The 19,645-nt window shown below is 40.7% G+C and overlaps 3 protein-coding genes across 3 annotated transcripts in view; all 3 read right to left on the reverse strand.

Annotated features, from left to right (window-relative positions):
• Positions 1-5,650: 5,650 nt before the first annotated feature.
• On the reverse strand, positions 5,651-8,434 carry hoxc4a (homeobox C4a). Its single transcript, XM_005478042.4, has 2 exons — positions 7,149-8,434; positions 5,651-6,637 (listed from the first exon to the last, which is right to left on the reverse strand). The coding sequence occupies exons 1-2, from the start codon at positions 7,582-7,584 to the stop codon at positions 6,276-6,278; spliced, it is 798 nt and encodes a 265-aa protein (XP_005478099.1). The 5' UTR covers positions 7,585-8,434; the 3' UTR covers positions 5,651-6,275.
• Positions 8,424-19,645, reverse strand: part of hoxc10a (homeobox C10a) — a 45,055-nt gene continuing 33,833 nt past the window's right edge. The window contains exons 4-5 of the mRNA XM_003448184.3: positions 12,370-12,411; positions 8,424-9,389 (exon numbers count right to left, since the gene is read on the reverse strand). The gene's annotated coding sequence lies outside the window, so the exon portion shown is untranslated. The remainder of the gene's footprint in view (positions 9,390-12,369; positions 12,412-19,645) is intronic.
• hoxc5a (homeobox C5a) lies at positions 16,469-19,260 on the reverse strand. Its single transcript, XM_003448188.4, has 2 exons — positions 18,786-19,260; positions 16,469-17,529 (listed from the first exon to the last, which is right to left on the reverse strand). The coding sequence occupies exons 1-2, from the start codon at positions 19,258-19,260 to the stop codon at positions 17,321-17,323; spliced, it is 684 nt and encodes a 227-aa protein (XP_003448236.1). The 3' UTR covers positions 16,469-17,320.

Consider the following 19,645-nt stretch of genomic DNA (forward strand, 5'->3'; position numbering starts at 1 on the left):
TATGGGCCCGGTGCCCTATATTGCTGTAAACAATGCAGAGTGAAATGAAAAGACTAGAGTTTGCAGACTGCACTTCATAAGTGAGGAAAAGACAGACAATGACAATTTCCCAAACTAGTCCGGACTTTCCTATAAGCGTGTGCATTAACACGAAGTATTAATTTGGGCCTAACTCTGATGTAAATCGTGGACAGTCTGGAGAATAGAGTCAAACTTCAGTAAAAAGTCTACAAATTAAAATAACACTCAAGATATTTGTGCTTGTTTTTCAGTTTTTAGATCTATCTATCTATCTATCTATCTATCTATCTATCTATCTATCTATCTATCTATCTATCTATCTATCTATCTATCTATCTATCTATCTATCTATCTATCTATCTATCTATCTAGCTGTGGGGTAAATTTTATTGACATTGTTTGGATCCAGTTGTTACCTTAGAAGGCAGTGTGTGTGTTCATCTTTATCCCATGATTAACCATTCCTACCCAAATGATGTCTCTTCCAACAAGATCATTCACCCATCCACTGGGCACAAGGTCACTGAATGGTTTAGTGGGTATGAGAATGGTCTGACTCAAAAACTTTATCATATAAGAGCTCAAATCATCTGAACACCTATGGGAGATTTTAGCGACCTCCACCATCATCTTTAAATCAAAACTAGGGTTGCAGGGGGGCATGTTTTGGAAAAATGGTGTATTATCTCTCCAGCAGAGTTCCGGAGAATTGAGGTATCAATGCCAAGTTGCATGGCATCTGTTCCAGCGGCTAGTAACTTACTAAGACGTTTTATGTTGTTTTTTCCTTTAATTTGTCATTTTTCTGGTTGATAAATATACATGCTTTACGCGGTATTTATTTGTTTATTTATTGAATAGTTTATTTTAAAGTCCTGCATCTTAGATAACAGAGGTGATATGACCCTTTGCGTTAACATCCAATCATATACAGCACACACAAAGTTAAAGTGCAGCAGCAGCAGCTGTCAGAGGACTCAAAGTTCTGCACGATATGCAACTGGTGGTCACACAAATACACCGGATAATCATTTTCAGAGAACAAATCAAATAAAAAGCGCATCTCGCAAAACTTCTACATAATCGTGGATCTATAGTCTCAGGATCGCATATTCAGAACACTTTTGCTAATGAAAAGCGAATAACATAATCATAACTCAATCTAGTGACTGTCTGGGCCCCCTTGTGACACCTCTAACGGAAGAAAATGACTGTAATTTCGAAGGTCCTCAACGATGCAGCAAATGGGCTAATTAAATATTTCTCAGCGAGGCGTTATGATGACAGAAAGTATACTCGTAAGTTTATCCAGGCCATCATTTCCTGTGCGATGTCAACTCTACAGTGGGACACCAGTCCAAGCTGCTTTGTCGTCTCCTGCTTGAAATGTTTGCCAGCGCCGACACTAAATCACTTTTAACATTTCTGATGGCTTTTTAAAATCTAGTTTTATGTAAATTAATCAAACTCTACCTCCACCACGCATGCGCGCACACACCAGGCCGACGCATTTACTCCCTTGAGTGAACGGATAGGAGAGATTTACGGATTTATGACACACCCACTGCTGGTCAATGTGAGACAGCCTCTCTATCCCTGGAAAATAGCAGCATGACCCCTGTTTCAACTCCCAGCCTTTATGCAGCTGCCATGGCTGCCGTTTAAACACACTACAGGATAACAATGCACCGGCCCCGGACCTTTTATGACAAACCAAAGTGACTGAAGAAGACACTCACCTGAGACGAGTTTGAAACAGTTTGCACTTAACCCGGCGCAGACAATAAAAGCAGGCAATCGAGAGCGCAAGCGTCAGAACAGAGGCGCTTCCGTGTTTCGTATTTGGTTTTGTTCAAACATTTCGATTGGTGTTTGTGTGCAAAGTTCTTTTTTTCATACATATATCTTCACAGAGAAAGTCCTCGCCCGAGGTGCTCGTAAATCACATGCAGCTTGCAGCAGTGCAATGTGAGCTGAAATTCATGTGTGATTCAACAGTCTCAAGTCAGGGAAGAAACCAGTTAGCTGAGTAAAGACTGAGGAATTTATACACTCAACTTCAAACACACAAAATGCACCAGATCCCTGAAAGAATAACTCATCTCAAATTAATTCTTCAGATTCAGCCCCAGGGCGGGGGAGGGGGGAGGGCAAATAATAAAAGTTAAAAAAAAAAATCTACCATGACCTAAAAAGCTGAATGGAGTGAAACCAAAAATACTTCATTCTAAACTTAAAGAATTAAACTGCTATCCATTTGTGCAGAACTTGTCACAGGTAAGGCCATATCACTTTGAAGTTTACAGAGAATTATTTAGTGAGTTACGCTCTTGCTTAGATCACGTGAGAAGAGACAACGAAAATATGTGTGTACGCGATGATTCATTTTCTATCGTTAAATTTAATGCTGTTGAGCATTTGTGTTGCTATGATCAAAAGTTTCCACTGTGTATTAGAAGAAAGTTTAAAAAAACAAAACAAAACAAAACAAAAAGCAGCAGAGTGACACTGATTTATGACTGACTGGCCTTTTGTTTGAATAGCAATAATATTAAACCACACGGTTTGTTTATTCACATAATAAATCAGACAACGCCTAATACAGGTGTATTAGTTAAATCCCTGGCAACGCTAAGTCAAATTGTGCCTCATACACTCTCATTCCATTTAACGCAAATCTTCAGTTACAAGAGCTCAAACAAAGAGGGACATGTCGTCATTGTTCGAAGTGTAATTCGAGCTGCACCTGTACAGACACGAGGAGGAGGATGAATTATCACATAAACAACTGACAGACGGTGAGATTAGTTTGGCTTTCAGTGTCAACTGTTTATCCTGGAAGACGGGCTGTCGAATATTTTTCCATCAACGTTGAATATTTGGTTCACACCAGGAAGATCAAAGCGCGCCAACACGCTGAAATCTGCCTGCAAAACCGGATAAAGTTTCCGAATATAATTTTTTTTTAAGCGAATAGTGATTTATCCCATCAATAATATCTCAAGGGTTGACATCATCGCTTATATTTTTGAGCAGCTTCTGCTTCTAACAAAACTTAATTAGTAATCTGTTCTGAAGTTTACTCTCCTCTGTGTCAGGGAAAAAAATGCATGTGGCTAAAAATAAAAGTTTGGGGAAGTGCCGAGCCTCCATGGGAAGTTTGAAGGTTTTTGAAGGTCTTTGTCCATAAACTAATCACAATGACCAACTGTCCCAGTACTGTCAGAAACATCTATAATTGGCAGCTCACTTCTGAATGTAAGTGCTGACCGGAGACCAGCTATTCTCTTAAGCCACACAGGAGTCATGTGACTGCATCAATAGACACTATTTTTAATGCTCCTGTTTGGGTGGGGGGTCTTCAGGGAACTAAAACGGTAGTTTTGTTTACATCTTATTTATCATTTCAATTTAAAAATAAAATTTTTAATACGTTAACAAAACAATATTTCCGCAATCACCCTTTCCTTCTCTTCTCAGACAGACTTAAAAAATATCTCGTAAATTTATATATGTATGTTGCCACTCCATTAACTAAATGTTACTACAAACCTTTGCCACTTTGATTTGGAAACGACTTCACGGGAGATCGAAAGATTGCGAAAATAAAAAAGAAGGTGCCTGTGTGGAAATCCTGCAATTCTGCTGGGTGCAAGGAAGAGAACTGTCCGAGAGTTCAGCCCTGTCCAGTGTCCCCCCCTGATTAACAAAGGAAGAAACACATTGAGTGATCCCCCGCAGCAGGCCTCTCTATCGGCACAACGCAGAAAAATCCACAAAGAAAGCCGAGGCCGAAGGGGACCAGCGAGGGCGCACACAGAAGGTACACGTATAGAAAGTGAGTTGGGTCACAGGGTTGGAGAGGTCGGCCATCCAGACTGAAATGAGCCTAATGGGACAGAAAATGTGTCCCCGAGGTGAACTCGGCCTTCTACCATTTCGCCCCCAAACTTCAATAAAGTACCTTTTCAGCTTCGCGACATGGAGGCGACAGGGCCTAGAAAGAGGCTGGAGGGATGCTGGGACTGTGGCGAGCACATTAATTTCTCTAATCTGTCCAGCAACATAAAGGCTTCTAGATTCATTTTTCAGCGCCGTCTCACCACTATTCTACTGCCTATCCAAAGCCCCGTCCAAAAAGTAGATTTGAACCTCTTTGGTCCAGCTTAAAGTCCAGCTTAACTTTCACATTTGTGGGAAAAGCAGTCAAATAAAAAGAAAAGTGGCAAAGGATGCGACCCTGTATACATAATATTTGATAAGATCAAAACTGGTTGTTGTCAGAGCTGTTTTCCAGAACAGAACACAAAGCTCTATGGGGAAAGATTGATGATGGAAAATACCTCATCCTTTTGTGCTCTTTTGCCTCCCACTACGCGAGGCATTTTATAAGGCCTATTCATGTCACAATTTCAATAATCTATCAAATTCTTGCGCGTCTTTGGGCTCAAGCCATTTTTAAACCGAAATCCTTCTTCCCAAATTTGTTCCAAAAAATGGGAGGAAGAATGGGAGACAAAATAAAAGCACTTCAGGCACTTCAGTTGAGGATTCAGTTTAAAAGACTTTCTTCAAATTATTGCATCAGTCCACCAGGTTTTCAGCAGCAAAGAGTCCTGCAGTGAGTTGGTCCCCCTGCCAGATGAAAGTCGCACGATGACGTTGCACAGAGACGCCTTAGCGCCGTTTTTTGAAGTTTCTACAGTCTCGCGAGCTGCTGCATACTACGGAGGCAAACTGCCCACTGGGGAGTCAGCAGACAAATGAGCCAAAGTGTTTATACAAGCAAGAGTCAAAGAGTGAACAGACAAGAAAACAACAGCATTCCTTTTTGTGGAAAGGGCACTGCTTTAGATCAATTAAAAAAAAATGTTTAGAAAAAACAAAACAAAAACAAAGGTAAGCTAGTGTACTTCATCAGCATCTTCACTCAGATATTTAACGAAGACCACACGACGCATTATACTGAATCTATCGGCAGATCACGACTTTATTTTTTTTTATTCATTTCACATTTGAAAACCCAGTCGCATGGCGCAGAGGACTATAGAAAAAGCAGGGCAACCACTATTGGTACAAAATGAATAATTTCACAACAATCTAAAATCTCTAACACATTGCAAATGTACTCTAAATTAAACGCATGCATCTTTGTGTTCAAGTCAGGACGAAGGAAGCGAGGAGCTTCTTTTGTGGCACTGGCAGAGGCAGTGCAATGTGGACTGGAGGGCCTCAGTGGCTTGTCTAATTGAATGCCCTTCAGACTGATGAGGTTGCATGTATACTGCACAGCGCAAACTATTTCATTTTCATATTTTAGAAATAACTTCAATCCATTATGAGTGAAGCTTTAACACAAGCACACACACACACGCCCCCCCCCTCTCCCACACACACACATACAAACCATACACACACTCAGTGTCTGTACACATTGCTAATATAAACACGCAAAAAAGGGAGCTGCAGGATTGACAAACACAGTTTAAAAACACAGTGATTTTTGTTTCCCTCGTGAAATGTCCAGTATTCACACATCTGTACACTTTTAAGGAGCGCCTCCAATCTTGCAACAGTAGACCTCACCTTACCTAAAATGAACTTGGAACAAACGTATTTAAAACTAGTAGACACTCACTGTTTTATTGACCAATATGATTAGCACAAGTACACTAAACTCCGTTTATTGCATTTCACAATAATCTGCTTTTAACGGTCTAAAACACAACATCAACACCACAAAACTAAATTGCAAAATGAAAAAGAAAAAGAAAAATCCTGTTTCTGAAATACACGAGGTAATTCACACATTGTTATTCTCCTAAACATACAAGTTCAAGATCAATGGTGTGTTCCAGCTTTCTTTTTTATATACCAAAAATAACTATTATTATAGTGATTTCCTTCCAGTGTTGTTTGAAATAAATAGATTGTGCATTTCACCTTGGGCAGCAGGGCAAAAGAATGGCCCACAATAACATTTTGATAAAATGTATATTTTTTTCTACTTTTTCTTCCTTCATTCAAAACATTTTTTTAATAAAAAACATCATTTTAATTGAACTTCAAATAAATTAAACCCTGTGTCACGTAAAAATAATTCATCGGTATTCGCAGTAATCCATGCTATATAACATGCATTTTATATAACTTTGGACTTAAAGGAAACCGCACAAGATAGCTACGAAAACAAAATATATAAGTGTTCTATAAATAACCAGTTCTTATTCTACCCCCAGTATTGGTTCATGGTTTTATAACCTGGTAATATCCTCGCCATGCTGGGCTCCGGTAAGTTCGTCGGGGGCCCCCGTGTTAGTGGCCGAGGCAGCGGCAACAGCGCCGGCTGCTGAGCTTGTGTTGGACCCGGAGGAAGAGGACGAGGATCTCACTTTGGTGTTCGGGAGCCTGTGATCCTTTTTCCATTTCATCCTGCGGTTTTGAAACCAGATTTTAATCTGCCGCTCGGAGAGAACCAGGGTGTGTGCGATCTCGATGCGCCTCCGCCGAGTTAAATATCGGTTATAGTGGAATTCCTTCTCCAATTCTAAGACTTGCTGCCGGGTGTATGCTGTCCTAGACCGCTTGGGCTCCGTCCCATTGTAACCAGAGTTCACTGGAAGAAGGAGAAGAGGAGAGAAAGGGAGACAGAGAAGGGAGGAAAGGAGGGGTAAACAAGAATGGCCTCAACTGAGATATGGCTGGAAAGATTTATTGGTTATGAATGTTTAGCTGTTTGAGAAATTTAAATGGGAAGTTAAGAACTTCTCTACGTAATGAGAGGACACTCACATCCAACTATGAGCTAAATTATTAATGCAAGATTACAAAGCTCAGATTTTTTTTTTTCTTATTCATTTCTCCCCCTCTCTCCATCGCGCAATACATAACAGCAGAAGCCACATGGTGATACGGCTGCCCTGAGTATACCTCGGCTATAAAATTTATGGTGGGTGTAATTACCAATGCCGAGTCGTAAATCCGCCTCAATTGTGCCATTTCAAAGGCTTCCCTGCTATCGGAGCAGGGGCTGGCAACGAGATGGGAGTCAGAGGGACTGATAAAGGGAGGGAAGGGGAGAGAGGAGCATGAGGAGTGCAGGGAACATAAACACACAAGTTGCCTACCAGTGCTGACGTGAATTTTCTTCATCCATGGGTACACCACAGGCTGTTTGGAGGAGGCTGTGCTGTTTGGATGCTCCGGGGTAGCTTGGTTGCAGGCGGAGGTTGCGGCCGGTGGGGTGGCGGGGGACATGGACAACTGTGGGGTTTCACATGAAGCAGGCTGCCCTTTCCCTGTCAGTAGATGCGCAGAATGGGGTATTCCATGTCCCCTTGGCGTGTCAGGTTCAGGGATGCTTGCACAGTTATACTGGCGCTCTTGGTAGCTCGCCCGCGGAGGATATAACTCCTGATGGTGATGCTGGTAGCCAGTGTCCCTTGCGCGGCTGTAATATTCTGGACTATGCTCGGGGATGTAGTTATTTTGCGAATATTCCTCGCATGGAGGAAATTTCGGATCAATGTAGTTAGACTCCATCAAATACGAGCTCATGATCATTAATTTCTGGAGTGGAAAATAATTTTTCTAGCTTTGTCGTTTTTCTGCTCCATAAAGCCCTCCTACTTGCGAGCAGCCCTGTAAAGTTACTTTTACCACGTGACCCAATGGCCCAATAGCAGGGTAAGAGGTAGTTCCCGGATAAGGAACCAGAGGTATTTAGCATACCTACAGTCGCCATTGTGGGCACAAATCTTTCTCTCTCGCTCTCTCTCTCTCTCTCGCTCTTTCTCTCTCTCTTTCTCTCTCCCTCTCTCTCTCTCTCTCTGGCTGCGTTACCAAGGCAATTGATCTTGGGGACAAAACTAGTAGCTAGTTGCTGACCAAGGAAAAAATATAACAGGCAAATACAGTGGTCTCAATTATTCAAAGGGACAAGGATGAGGTACAACAATGGCAAACCAGTTATTGTGTTAGTTATAACACCTTATATAAAGATGATCGGCTGATTAACAAAGACCGTCTCTGACAACAAAGCTTCAGCTGTGACATAGTCCAGGGTCTCTTCACGAGACTAAGAATAAGGTCTGGATTGCTTTCTTTCTTTCTTTAAGTTTTCTTTCTTTATTCCCTAAAAACCATTTCAGCAGTAACATAGGTAAGATATCGTGACTATGAATGTCAGTGGAGAGGTGAATGCTCTCCAGCTTTGGAGGAGATGAAGACTGATCATTTGTAGTGCTGGACAGAAGTGGACAGAGAGAAACAATCTGCCTCAGTGGCAGGTTCTTCAACAATGAGAAATTTAGGTCTATCTATTTCGAATCCGTATTAATTTCTTTCAGACTACACATTTGTATGGATTTTTTCAGCTTTTAAATGAAAATTGGTAAGAATAATTAGAATCAGAATACTTTATTAATCCCCGAGGAAATTATGTGGCCACAGTTGCTCCAAGACAGTAAGAACAGTAAATAACTACACTAAATTAAATAATACAGTATATTACAAAGTTACAAAATATAACGAAAAAGATGTAAAAGATACAAATGGCTCAGTTATAAATATCTCAGTATATAGCATTAAGAATGGGACTGAATTACAGAAGGATTCTGTATCTGAGGTTGCTGCTTTAATGTAGCCAAAATCTGCTGGAACAAAAGTTGTGAAATGCTTTACAATATAAAAGATTTTGAGAATCCATCCAAGGTGCTTCTATTCTATCCTACAGAAAGACAAAGCAAAACTTGTTTAATCTCTAATCTTTGCTTCCATAAGGCACAACACAACAAAGCAACCATAAAAAACAAAACATTGCATAAATCAAAACTTGAATATAAACCCTGATATGCCACAGACTAAAATGTCATAGACACAACAAAACTGCAACACAGATGCGGGCTAAGCAGGCGTGAAACATCCAACTGATCAAACTTACATAATATCACTAATATGATGTCACAGATCAGGGACACACAACCCTGCAGAGAAGCATTCACCAGGAGCTCACAAACCAGCCAGCAGTGAAACTACATCACTATTATGTCACAGAGCAGAGGGTGTAATGAGCTGCTGATTTAACTGCAGGACCAGTATTGTGTCACTGTGAAGTTGCTGCAGACAAGAGAGTCTGCTGTACACACTCTTGACTAAGTGAACATCTGTCCTAAATGCATGATAGCAATTCACGACACGTGTAAATAGAAATCAGCCACCAGTCCTTGTGGTCTTGAGTGGTGCTAATTCCCCTTTCTTCTGACTGCAGTTTTACAGCTTGAAAAAGCCCTTATCTGTTACTTGGTGCACATGTTTCTGAGCTTTGTAATGGCCCAAATAAAAGCGCAGGAACAATCAATGAACAGCATCTATGTGAGGAAAAACAACACTGTTAGGCAGATGAGACAGGCCATCGAAACTACAAGAAGTGCTGAAGAAGAATTGCAGAATGCAACATCCCTATGATTAGTAAAAAAAAAAACATGGTTACTCTAAACAGTAAAATACAAACACTGAAAGTATTAGAACATTTTCTTTTGTTCAGCAGCCTTCAGGAAAATCCACCCTGAAAATGTTACATGCTAACCCTGGCTGAAGCACTGACCATGAGCCACAGTCTACAGCACTGGTGGTCTGTTGTTTTATTGTAAACTGATACTGCCTGGGTGTATAAACTTGTCATGTGCTGGAAGCTTCCCATTGTTGTCTCAGAGTCAGCTGTAGGCAGACAGAGTGAAGTTAACCTCCCTATCACCTTAACACCCCCATGTTTCACTTATATGTCTTCAGGTGGAGAGTAATAATAATAATAATAATAATAATAATAATAATAATAATACAATGGTATATTTCCATTCAAACCATCACATTGCAAGTTAAGCATCTATTTTCACAGCAGCAGTTAAATAATACGGTTAAAAACGACGTGAAATTGCTTATCATAATTCCGGCTGTACTGTTTGTAAAGAATGCGCACGACATTTCTATTACCCCTAGTGAGGATGTTAGAGGCGTTTTATAGAGCAATAAAAGCCGTAAATCAGTCACTTTTAAACGACCCCTGGTTCCTAACGTGTTTTACAGGGTCTGACACAGTAGTAGCCGCACACTGCACGTTCTCTGTGGCCTACCTACACAATCTGTGGCTGTCTGAGCTATGAATACACTTTGTGACAGCGTTATTGCACTGCTAGAGCCCGTGGATGGGGTGGATGCAGGCTGTATGTATCATCGTTGATGCTTGTATATGCAAAAGCAGGAAGAAAAAAATGCCAGAGAGACGTGAAGGGAAGCAGATGCAGAACAATCCATCGACTGGCGTGGTATTTCAGTTGCCCATGTATTCCTGTAGAGACGTATTTGCGACTGCTTGTACTTCACACAAATTCGGTTCTACAGGGTACATATAGACAACTAATGTGTTTTAGGTTAGACACTGTAAAAGGTCATCTGCCGGGCAAATATCTGTGGCAAGCAGGTTATCGTGCATTTCGCAGTCGTGTCACAAGAAGCATCAGAGTGGAAATACCACAGAAAGCGTGCGTCAAAGCGGATTCTGTTTATCAGGATTCAAGAAGCAAAGTCACAAACAAACCCCACTCCTGCTATGGATACATCTACAGGCAATGGAAAACACACATTTTACGTCCTTTCTCTAAAAATAAAATATCCATGAGTGCACACGTATGCCTGCAAACACACACACACACACACACACACACACACACACACACACACACACACACACACAAAGCATAAAGACGCCGTACGCAGAGAACAGAAAGGGTCTCTTTTCTCAACATTCAGCCTCTGCCTTTGAGGTACCTCCTATATGAATATTCAGCCACAAACACGAAGGATACAAAGGGACGGCGTGACAGCACACATGAAAAATAAGTTTCTATTGTTCCCAACCATTTCTTCTGCTTGCTATTACCATACTGACCGCTCGGTAACCTTTCTTGCTGCCACTCTGGAAGCTAATGAGAAAAGCCTCGGATGAAAAATGCAATATCAGACATGTGACCTGTTTCGGGGTTATTAAAAACAGCAAACATGCTCAGATTGTGAATCAATGGAATTGATTAGAGCGGTGATGCACAGGGTGCTTCAAACACTGTCAAAAAACATCTCAATCTACATATTTCTCCGCCAGCATCCCGCGCATCAATTTGATTTTTTAAAATTGATTAACAAAGCCTCCCGCCCCAACACACAGTGAACTCCCGAGAAGTGGTAACAAAAAAAAAAAATCTAACTCATATTCATTTGGATTTTTTTTTCATATTCTCATCAAAAGACATGCTGTTTGTCGTGCACACAACCAGTGTGAAAGGAGCTACATGCACACCACCTACTCCCTCTCGCCCCATGCGCTCTGGCGGACGCATTTTAATATTAGTTAGACAGCCTGACCCGCGTTTCACCCCTCGCGTTTGACTGGTTCCAATAGTTCACTGCCAAGGATTATTGATGGAGAGACAGCAATGAATTCTTTCTCCCCACAAATGGCTTTCAGATCGTGCACCTAGTTCAATAACTAGTTATAATGTAGAAGTACAAAAAATGAGGCCCTCAGGCGGACTAATTTGATGTTTCATTTGTTCATTTGAGAAATTAAGCTTTCCCTTTTCCTCCCCTGCAAAATAACAGCCTTACAAGCGTGTTCACACATGTACATATGTAAACAAAATAAATCTGTGCAAAACTATGTGGAGGTCGTTCTGTCCACGCAGTGCTGCTCTTTTTTTTTTTTTTAATTTGGTGGCCGAGTACCTGACTTGGATGCAGACAGTGCAGCAATATTGTGCTCCCTGATGAAAACGGTTACGATGCGCTTTTAATCAAACTCTTAACCTAATAGCCTTTCCACGTTTACTCTCCCCAGGTGTAATAACGTTAAGCTGTATCGTCCAGTTAAAATAAAAAGTTTTAATGAAGTGCAGACAGACTGGAGACTAGTTGGATATGAATACTCTTTAAAAAGCAGCAGCCAAGGGAGCAGAGGCGGTTTCAGAAACTAGATTCCCCACATAAACAGTTGGTTGGTTTTGCAGCAATGATGTGGTTCATAAGACTCACTGCGCAGTTAAATCCGGCTAACTGGCACTGCAAGAAGTTGAGAGTATAGGATGGTAATTCCATCTTAAGTTGGAGTTTTTGTTTAGGCTTCTATGTTTGAAATCGTAAGAAACGAGACAAAGAACATAATGCCAGAGTGTCTGAATAAATTAAGTGGAAGTGCAGATATTAAGGTGGTTGCTGTCATTGGAAAAACAACTCCGCCAGACAAGCTTTACTCTTAAATAAAGGTAGGTGGATAAGCGTGGGGCGATGCGTAACACTTACTATTAAATCCGCAGTCTCACTCACTTTGGCTCGTTGAAATGCCTGAAAAATAGAGAGAAAGAACGAAAAAATTAAAAGGGTAATGATGACAAAATGGTTCATAAAGGTCCATAAAAAAAATGTCCTCATTAAGTGACAAAATGAATTTTTGCACCCAAACTGCAAAAATAAAATGCTCGAGGAAGAAATTAGCTTTATAATTTGTTCTATTAATATTTAATTTTAAAACATGTATTAGACCCCCAAAAAAAAGAATAGAAAGAAAATGTTACTCAGTGTTCTCTAAATTAACGAAGCAGCCTATTTGTCACGGATATCACGCATTTGAGGATGGCATAAAAATGCGGTGCTCGTACCGTATTTCAGTTTTTTTGCTCCAATTTTAAAAAGCCACTGTATAGTGTGAAAATAAATATAAATATATAAATTGGCCACATACAAATATGAAAAAGAGATTATATAATAGAATCGAAAGCCACAAATTTATTTATTTCATTATAATCATTTCCTTCGTGTTTCCTACAGTAAATCACTCAAAGTTCAAATACAGAAAGAAACTGTTTGCATGTGTTTCCTTTTTGTTTTTCCTAATGACCCGTCAGTCCGTCCCTTTGCCTCTCATATCCTCTGCTATCTACTTAAGCGAGGCTGTCCTAGAAAAGCTCTGACATGTGTGGGGCTGCTGCAGAACTGGGACCGAGGGCGAAAATTTAGGACGGGTCATTTCCAGACAGTAAAAGTAAATTTACAAGCATTTTGGTATTTCCTTGGGCAAATTTTCTAAGAATAGAAATCCCTGGACTTCCAGAGCCTGTGGAAATATGGCGAAGAGTCAATAATAGTTCAAAAAAAAAAAAACCCTAGTTTGTCTTCACATTGTAAATAAATTCTTGCTGAGTTAAAAAAAAAAACAAAAAACGATGTAATTGGACTTTATGGTTTTTATTTGGGCTCAGACAAAAGGATGTTTGTGTTCACCCGGAAATGACCTCCGAGGTTTGAATGATGACAATGTCAGCTCTACAGGTCAAAGAAAGGAATAAGACAGCTCAGAACATGGCAGTGAAAACGGATGTTTGTGCCGTTTCACTTTTATTGTGATGCTATTAGAGTGTTTTTGAGAAGGTCTGTCTTAGTTTTAGTGAGGTTAAACCAGGTCTTTAATTCAGTGACTAAAAAGTACTGAGAGTAAATATTTCGATTATAATAAGCGCCCTGTAGCACCATGAATGTGTCAAAACACACATTAATATTTGTTTCCAATTTATTGTAAAAGAAAGAATATATTTACTATTCATTTCTGCAGGAAAACAAATATTTTCCTTTTGTTTTGTTTCATTTTAGTGCGAGAGTTATGGGAGTTAATGGGATATGACAAATGTCTGTATTACGTAAAAGAGCAATGAAACTGCTTGGGAAAAAAGGGAGGAAATAAAAAATAATAATGAGAAGAAAGAGGAACTAACAATGCCCTGACTTGGACACGTTGCCCCCGCAGTGTATCACTCACACAGCAGCGTGTTATACAGTGCCCCCTATTGAAAGTGTATAATTCTTTTCCCCTGCACACCTGAAAGCAAACCAGGACAGACTTTACGTAATCCAGATATTAAAAAAAATATTAAAAATAGGTTTGTAAAGCCAGGACTGGAGCGATCCGGTAAGTGGTCAGCCTTCAGTGCATTTGTGCACAACCTAAAGCCTCGACACTCCTCATTTGGAAGAAAGCTGACTCAAACACTTTGTTTTTGTGATTTTTTAATTCCCACATTACGCAGCATTTATAGCCTGTAAATCCCTGCTTCACCTTGTGCCTAACAGCATAGCTGAACACACCCAAACAAGTCTTACTGTTAGATTCAGCCATTTACAGTTTCACGCATTGAGGAAAGAGCAGCTTTTCTAAGCTGAACTAAGACGTCTTTAAAATAAGCTTAAAGAGAAGCAGAAACTCGTTTAGGTTATAAGATCACATAGTTTTAAGACCGATAACACAGGACAGAAAAAAAGAAAAAAATATATAGAAAGATAAATTTCTGCAAAACATGCACATGCACGCCTCGAGCTAACACTAATGCTGCCTTTCGTAATATTTCAGTTTGGATAATGGCATATTTGAACTGCAAAAATGCCTTTGACTCAATCCTGTCCCTTTGGCCCAGACATGACCCTAAAACAACATGAACACCGGCTGATGAGCACAAACAGTAACTTCGAGTCATGGTAGTCAGGTGGTTTTGCATTAATAAGCCTCATCTTGTGGACTAGTGCAGTCTTTTAACCATCAGAGCCACCTTTTAGCACAACACAGAACAGAAAATGTCACAAAATATGCTTCAAAACGCTGTGTAGCTATATTTTCAAAAAAGCGCATTTTCTTCCATCCAAGCCGACGTCTGAAACCACGGCGCTTCTATTTAGATTTTCCGTATTTTACATGCAGGTAAGAGTACGAGGGGGATATTGGAAATGAGAGGGGGAGAGAGGGTGTGGTGGTTAGTGAGACGGGACGCCAGATTATTTTTGATAGTTCTGCCTGAACTTTGCATTTTCCTCACAGTCACCCCCCCACCCCTCTCTCTCTCTCTCTCTCACACACACACACACACACACACACACCTACACACACAGACACACACACATATATTTTTTTTCTCACTCTGACATAAAGAAGCAAACTGTTGAATCAAATCACATCTACAGCATGAAAATATGCGTAGGCCTATAATCTGTTATTTGCCAAGAATAACAACAGCCTTCAAAATAAAGGCTAACAATGGTTTAAAATGAGGCTCCTTAACACAAAATATCAGTGATCGATATATCCGTACGAGAGACTTTTTGGATATTAAAAAAGAGCAAAGATACAATGAAACGTGCGAAAGCAATCATTTTTCCGGGTCCTTAAAAATATGGCACAGTTTCAAAAATACTCGCTGCGAATTAGTACATGTAGCGTCAATTTTGACGTTAATCTTTTTAACAGTCACACGTTCAGTTACACTGATATAAAACAAAAACTACGCAGTTCAGTGAGATAACGGCACAGCTCGCAGGCCTGTAGGCAAAGTAAAAACCAACTTACTGCAACAGCTCTCAGTCCTCCGCACCACTCGACTACACAGTCCAGAGAAAGGTACTGCATCCTCACTGCCACAAAGCCCTTTCTTCCTCCGATAAGGGGAAGCCAGCAGCTGCGATTCCGGACAGTTAAGATTATATATGATGTGTATATATCGAAGGTTTGTCAGCTCTTCCAGGCCATAAAACCCACTTAAATGACACCACGTGCTTCCTATGCACCATTCACAGGCCCTGCTTGAGGCAATTGGCATATGTAACCTTGTAAACTTTAAAATACCCTAAAAGAAAGACATACAAAAAGGATTGAATGCGTTGTCCACGTATAGGTTAGGCCCAACAGAGCGCAGAGAAAGTGGACGCTGCGCTGACCGGTTCTCATAACCGTCAAGGAAGTTCAATAGGAAGCTATTAGTTTAAGAGGTGAGTTGATTTTTATTTTCTTTAAGTAGTGCTAGACAGAATTACCTCATAACCTTGGGCTATACTGCGTCACGCCACTTCTTCTACTAAAACTGCCGCTACATTCAACAACTGGCGTGATTTTATGTCCACTATGCTACCAAATAGCGATGTTTTAACTGCAGTGTAATGATACCAGGATTAAAGAGCAAAGCGACATGACAAAAATAGCCATATGGCCTCTGCGGTGATGACGCGTCAGTATGCGGTCACAGGAAACCAAAGTTTTGCATCCACGTTGTGTCGTGGGCGAGTGTTATCACAGGCAAGTGCGTCCCTTCCTTCCCTGACAAAACAGGAAACGGAGTGTGCGTGTGGTGGAGTGCTGGAAAAGGGGGCAATAAAGTTTTATGGGGGCCTTAAACTTCCGAGCGCGTTTGTGAGTCAATGAAAATCTGTTGATTTCGTGGCTCAAATGGGACAACGCATTTATAAATAGCTTCGCTTAATGAACTGAATTCCGCCAGGCAACCCTCGAAATGTGTTTCAAATAATAATAATAATAATAATAATAATAATAATAATAATAATAAACGTGCATGCTGACAGTAGGGAATTCCCTTACTTTTAATGAGTCTTTATTGGTTACAATCAACGAACAGGCCATCTATCAGTTATTGTAGGCCCAGTGTTAATCAGGCACCTTAAGTTTACAAAGGAGGGAAGAGAAATTGTTCCATTGCACATTACAACATTATCACAAACAGCCACTGAATTGTACATAATGATTCAAGAGTCACAAGAATATGACAGACAACATGGATGGTGTCTTCACACGAAATCCACTCACGAGGACATTGCTTATTGAACACACATTCAACAGCATCCTAAATGCAACATGTCACAGAATAAATTTTAAAAGAAAAAGGAAAAAAAGGGAGAGAAGTAGTATTTGTAAGACTACTTAACTGTGGCTAAGGATTTTCAGATAAGTCAGAATTATTATTTATTTTGACTTTGTTTGATTCACTGACCCCTTTGATGCATGGTGATATAAAGTTGGGAGCTATGCAGGTTATCTCTAGCTTACATAATTTAAAAACATTTTATTTTTTTCTTCTTTTAGTATTTGTGTGCATCTTTTCAGTGTACTGCAGACCAAAGCTTTGCAGCGGGACGGTTCCAGCTCACCCTCGACCCCCTGTTCCTCTCGTGCAGTAAAGTGAGGCTATCATCGCATGGGCAGCAAATTAATTTAGAAATGTAAACCGATTGATCAAAGTGAGCGATATTCAATACATTAGGTCCCAAACTGCAGCAAGTGACACATAATTGGTGATGAAGCACACAGAGCGGTGTCATGATGTCATTGCTCCTAGCAGTTCATCCGAAGGTCAGGCGGCACTCCAGCATTGTGCAGTGAGGGGCTGAAAACGTGCTGCATGCACCGCGTTCGCTGATGCTCTTTTTACTCCTTCACTTTGATTTTTGAGTCCTTCTTCCACTTCATTCGTCTGTTCTGGAACCAGATTTTGATCTGCCTCTCGTTTAGACACAGAGTGTGGGCGATCTCTATGCGCCTGCGGCGGCTCAGGTACCGGTTGAAGTGAAACTCTTTCTCCAGCTCCAGAGTCTGATAGCGGGTGTAACTGGTCCTGGACCGCTTACCCTCCGATTCTGAAGTGGTATTAAAATAAGTTAGCTTTCAGCAGCATTAGTGGAAAAAAATAAGTGGAATATAAATAATAGGCTAATAATATCATTACATTCATTACTATTACATGTTATTACAAAGCCTGGATACCCATAAGCACTACAAGCAAGGATCCATTAATTTAAATCCCCTTCAACCCCCATTTAAAAGATCAAAAATCTTTATATAACCTAATTTTAACCTGATATTACTTACTGTGGACTTGTGCAATAAAAATTTATGTTCATGCAGATAAGGATGGTTAACTAGACCCTCAATATAAATATACTCAGTGCAGGGGAAGAGGGCCCACTTAATCCTTTCACAGCAAAACATAAAAAATACAAAATATTACTTAATGCATCTTATCATGATTTAATGGGTAGAATTTGATAACTAAAAATATGTGGGCCTCTCGATAAAACCCTGGCCTCGGTTTAATAACGATGCACTGGAGTAGGATGTTGTGGGGGAGAAGCAGATATGTAAACTATAAAAAAAAAAGAGAGAGCGAGAGAGAGAGAGAAGGGGTGGGGGAGAAAAAGGGGGATGAAGAAAGTGATGTTTTCCAGATACTTTTTTCAGATTTCCGTGGGTACATGCGTGCAAAGCAACAGAGTTGCGTTGTTGGAAAAAAATTATTTCAACATCCCTGCAATGTGTTTTTAGATATTTGCATATGGAGGCTCCTAATAAAAATAGCTGCTTTTGCAGCAAATGTGCTCCTTGTACGTCTCGTTGCCTCAACAGTGCGCCAGTGGTTTGAAGGCATAGAGAAGAAGCATGCCTATTCAGATCTTTTAGAGGTGAAAAGTTCATGATTGGGTCAGGGCATTGGTGTTTCACAGAGTTCAATTTAAGGCTAAAGCTTCTCTCTCACAGTGTGTGTGCTGATGCAAAACACATAGCTAGACCAAGTCTATAAACGAAGCATGGCAAAAACTAATACTTAATGCTGCATTTGTAATATTATTCCATAGTTTTATCGCATTTTTGTTCCCTTATCCAATTATGCCACCATAAATCACAGCGCAGATCACATCTTCACCGTAACAGAGCAGGTTTACGAGCAATGGATGCCTTTGTCATAAAATTTATGACCGCGAGTTTTTATTATTTCCTGCGTTTGGCCTATAAAACTCAAGAGGGACACTGGAACGGGCAAAAAGAAGTGTTGTAGCGTTAAGAGTGAATAAGGGAAAGCATCTTAGCTGCACTTTAGAAAATATGCAAACTTTACCGTGGCTCATGTGCAGTTTTGTCATCCATGGATAAATCTGTGGTCGCTGCTCACTGTCCTGAGGCTGGTTCACGTTTGTGTTTCGTTTCACGGACTGCGTGTTATCCGCGTTTCTGTCGCTCTCCTGGCTCATGTTGCCGCCGGATTTTGCGCTCCTCTCCGGGTCTCTGTCAGCCCCACGTCCGAGCAGCTTAGTGCTGCCGTAGCTGAGCCCGCTGGCGTCCACGGACGAGCTACTGGAGACCATGGTTATTTGTGGTCCTGACGGGAGTGGAGTATCCGTATTGCCACGCAGGCTAGTTTTCATCTCCTCCCGTTGAACAGAGGTCGTGGGGACGGGACAAGAGAATATCCCGTTCACATTAACACCCTCATAATGGCTGGACATGCGCCCAGATAGATCGAAACTAAACATAGTGTTAGGAGAACTTGTCTCGCTTGTTTGCCTGAGACTGGAGCTGTCAACAGAGCTCATTTCAAACTACCACCGACACTTTCTTTTTAAACTAGACAGGGCTGCGGGCTACACGTTGCGGTTATTTCCTTGTTTTTGTTGATCATTGCTTTTCTTTGTTGCCGCTTTTGGAAAATTCACAGCTGTCTGCCCTAAAAAATAATCCAGGATTTATAGGTGGAGTAGGCTTTGGTATCTTTTTTTAATTCTTGATCCGACGTGGGCTGCCCAAATATGGGGTATTTGTACGGGATCACGTGCGCATGTTGGCCAGTCATAAATTGGCTTTGATACTCAATGGGGATATTGATGAATAGGAGAAACGTGTCCGGTAAACTTTGAGCTGTTGGTTGTTGAGGACCAGGCAGAGATCTTTAGCGCAAAAAGGGCAGGACAGTAAGACAAG

The sequence above is a fragment of the Oreochromis niloticus genome, linkage group LG20 (assembly GCF_001858045.2).
Source record: "Oreochromis niloticus isolate F11D_XX linkage group LG20, O_niloticus_UMD_NMBU, whole genome shotgun sequence".
NCBI classification, from domain to species: domain Eukaryota; kingdom Metazoa; phylum Chordata; class Actinopteri; order Cichliformes; family Cichlidae; genus Oreochromis; species Oreochromis niloticus.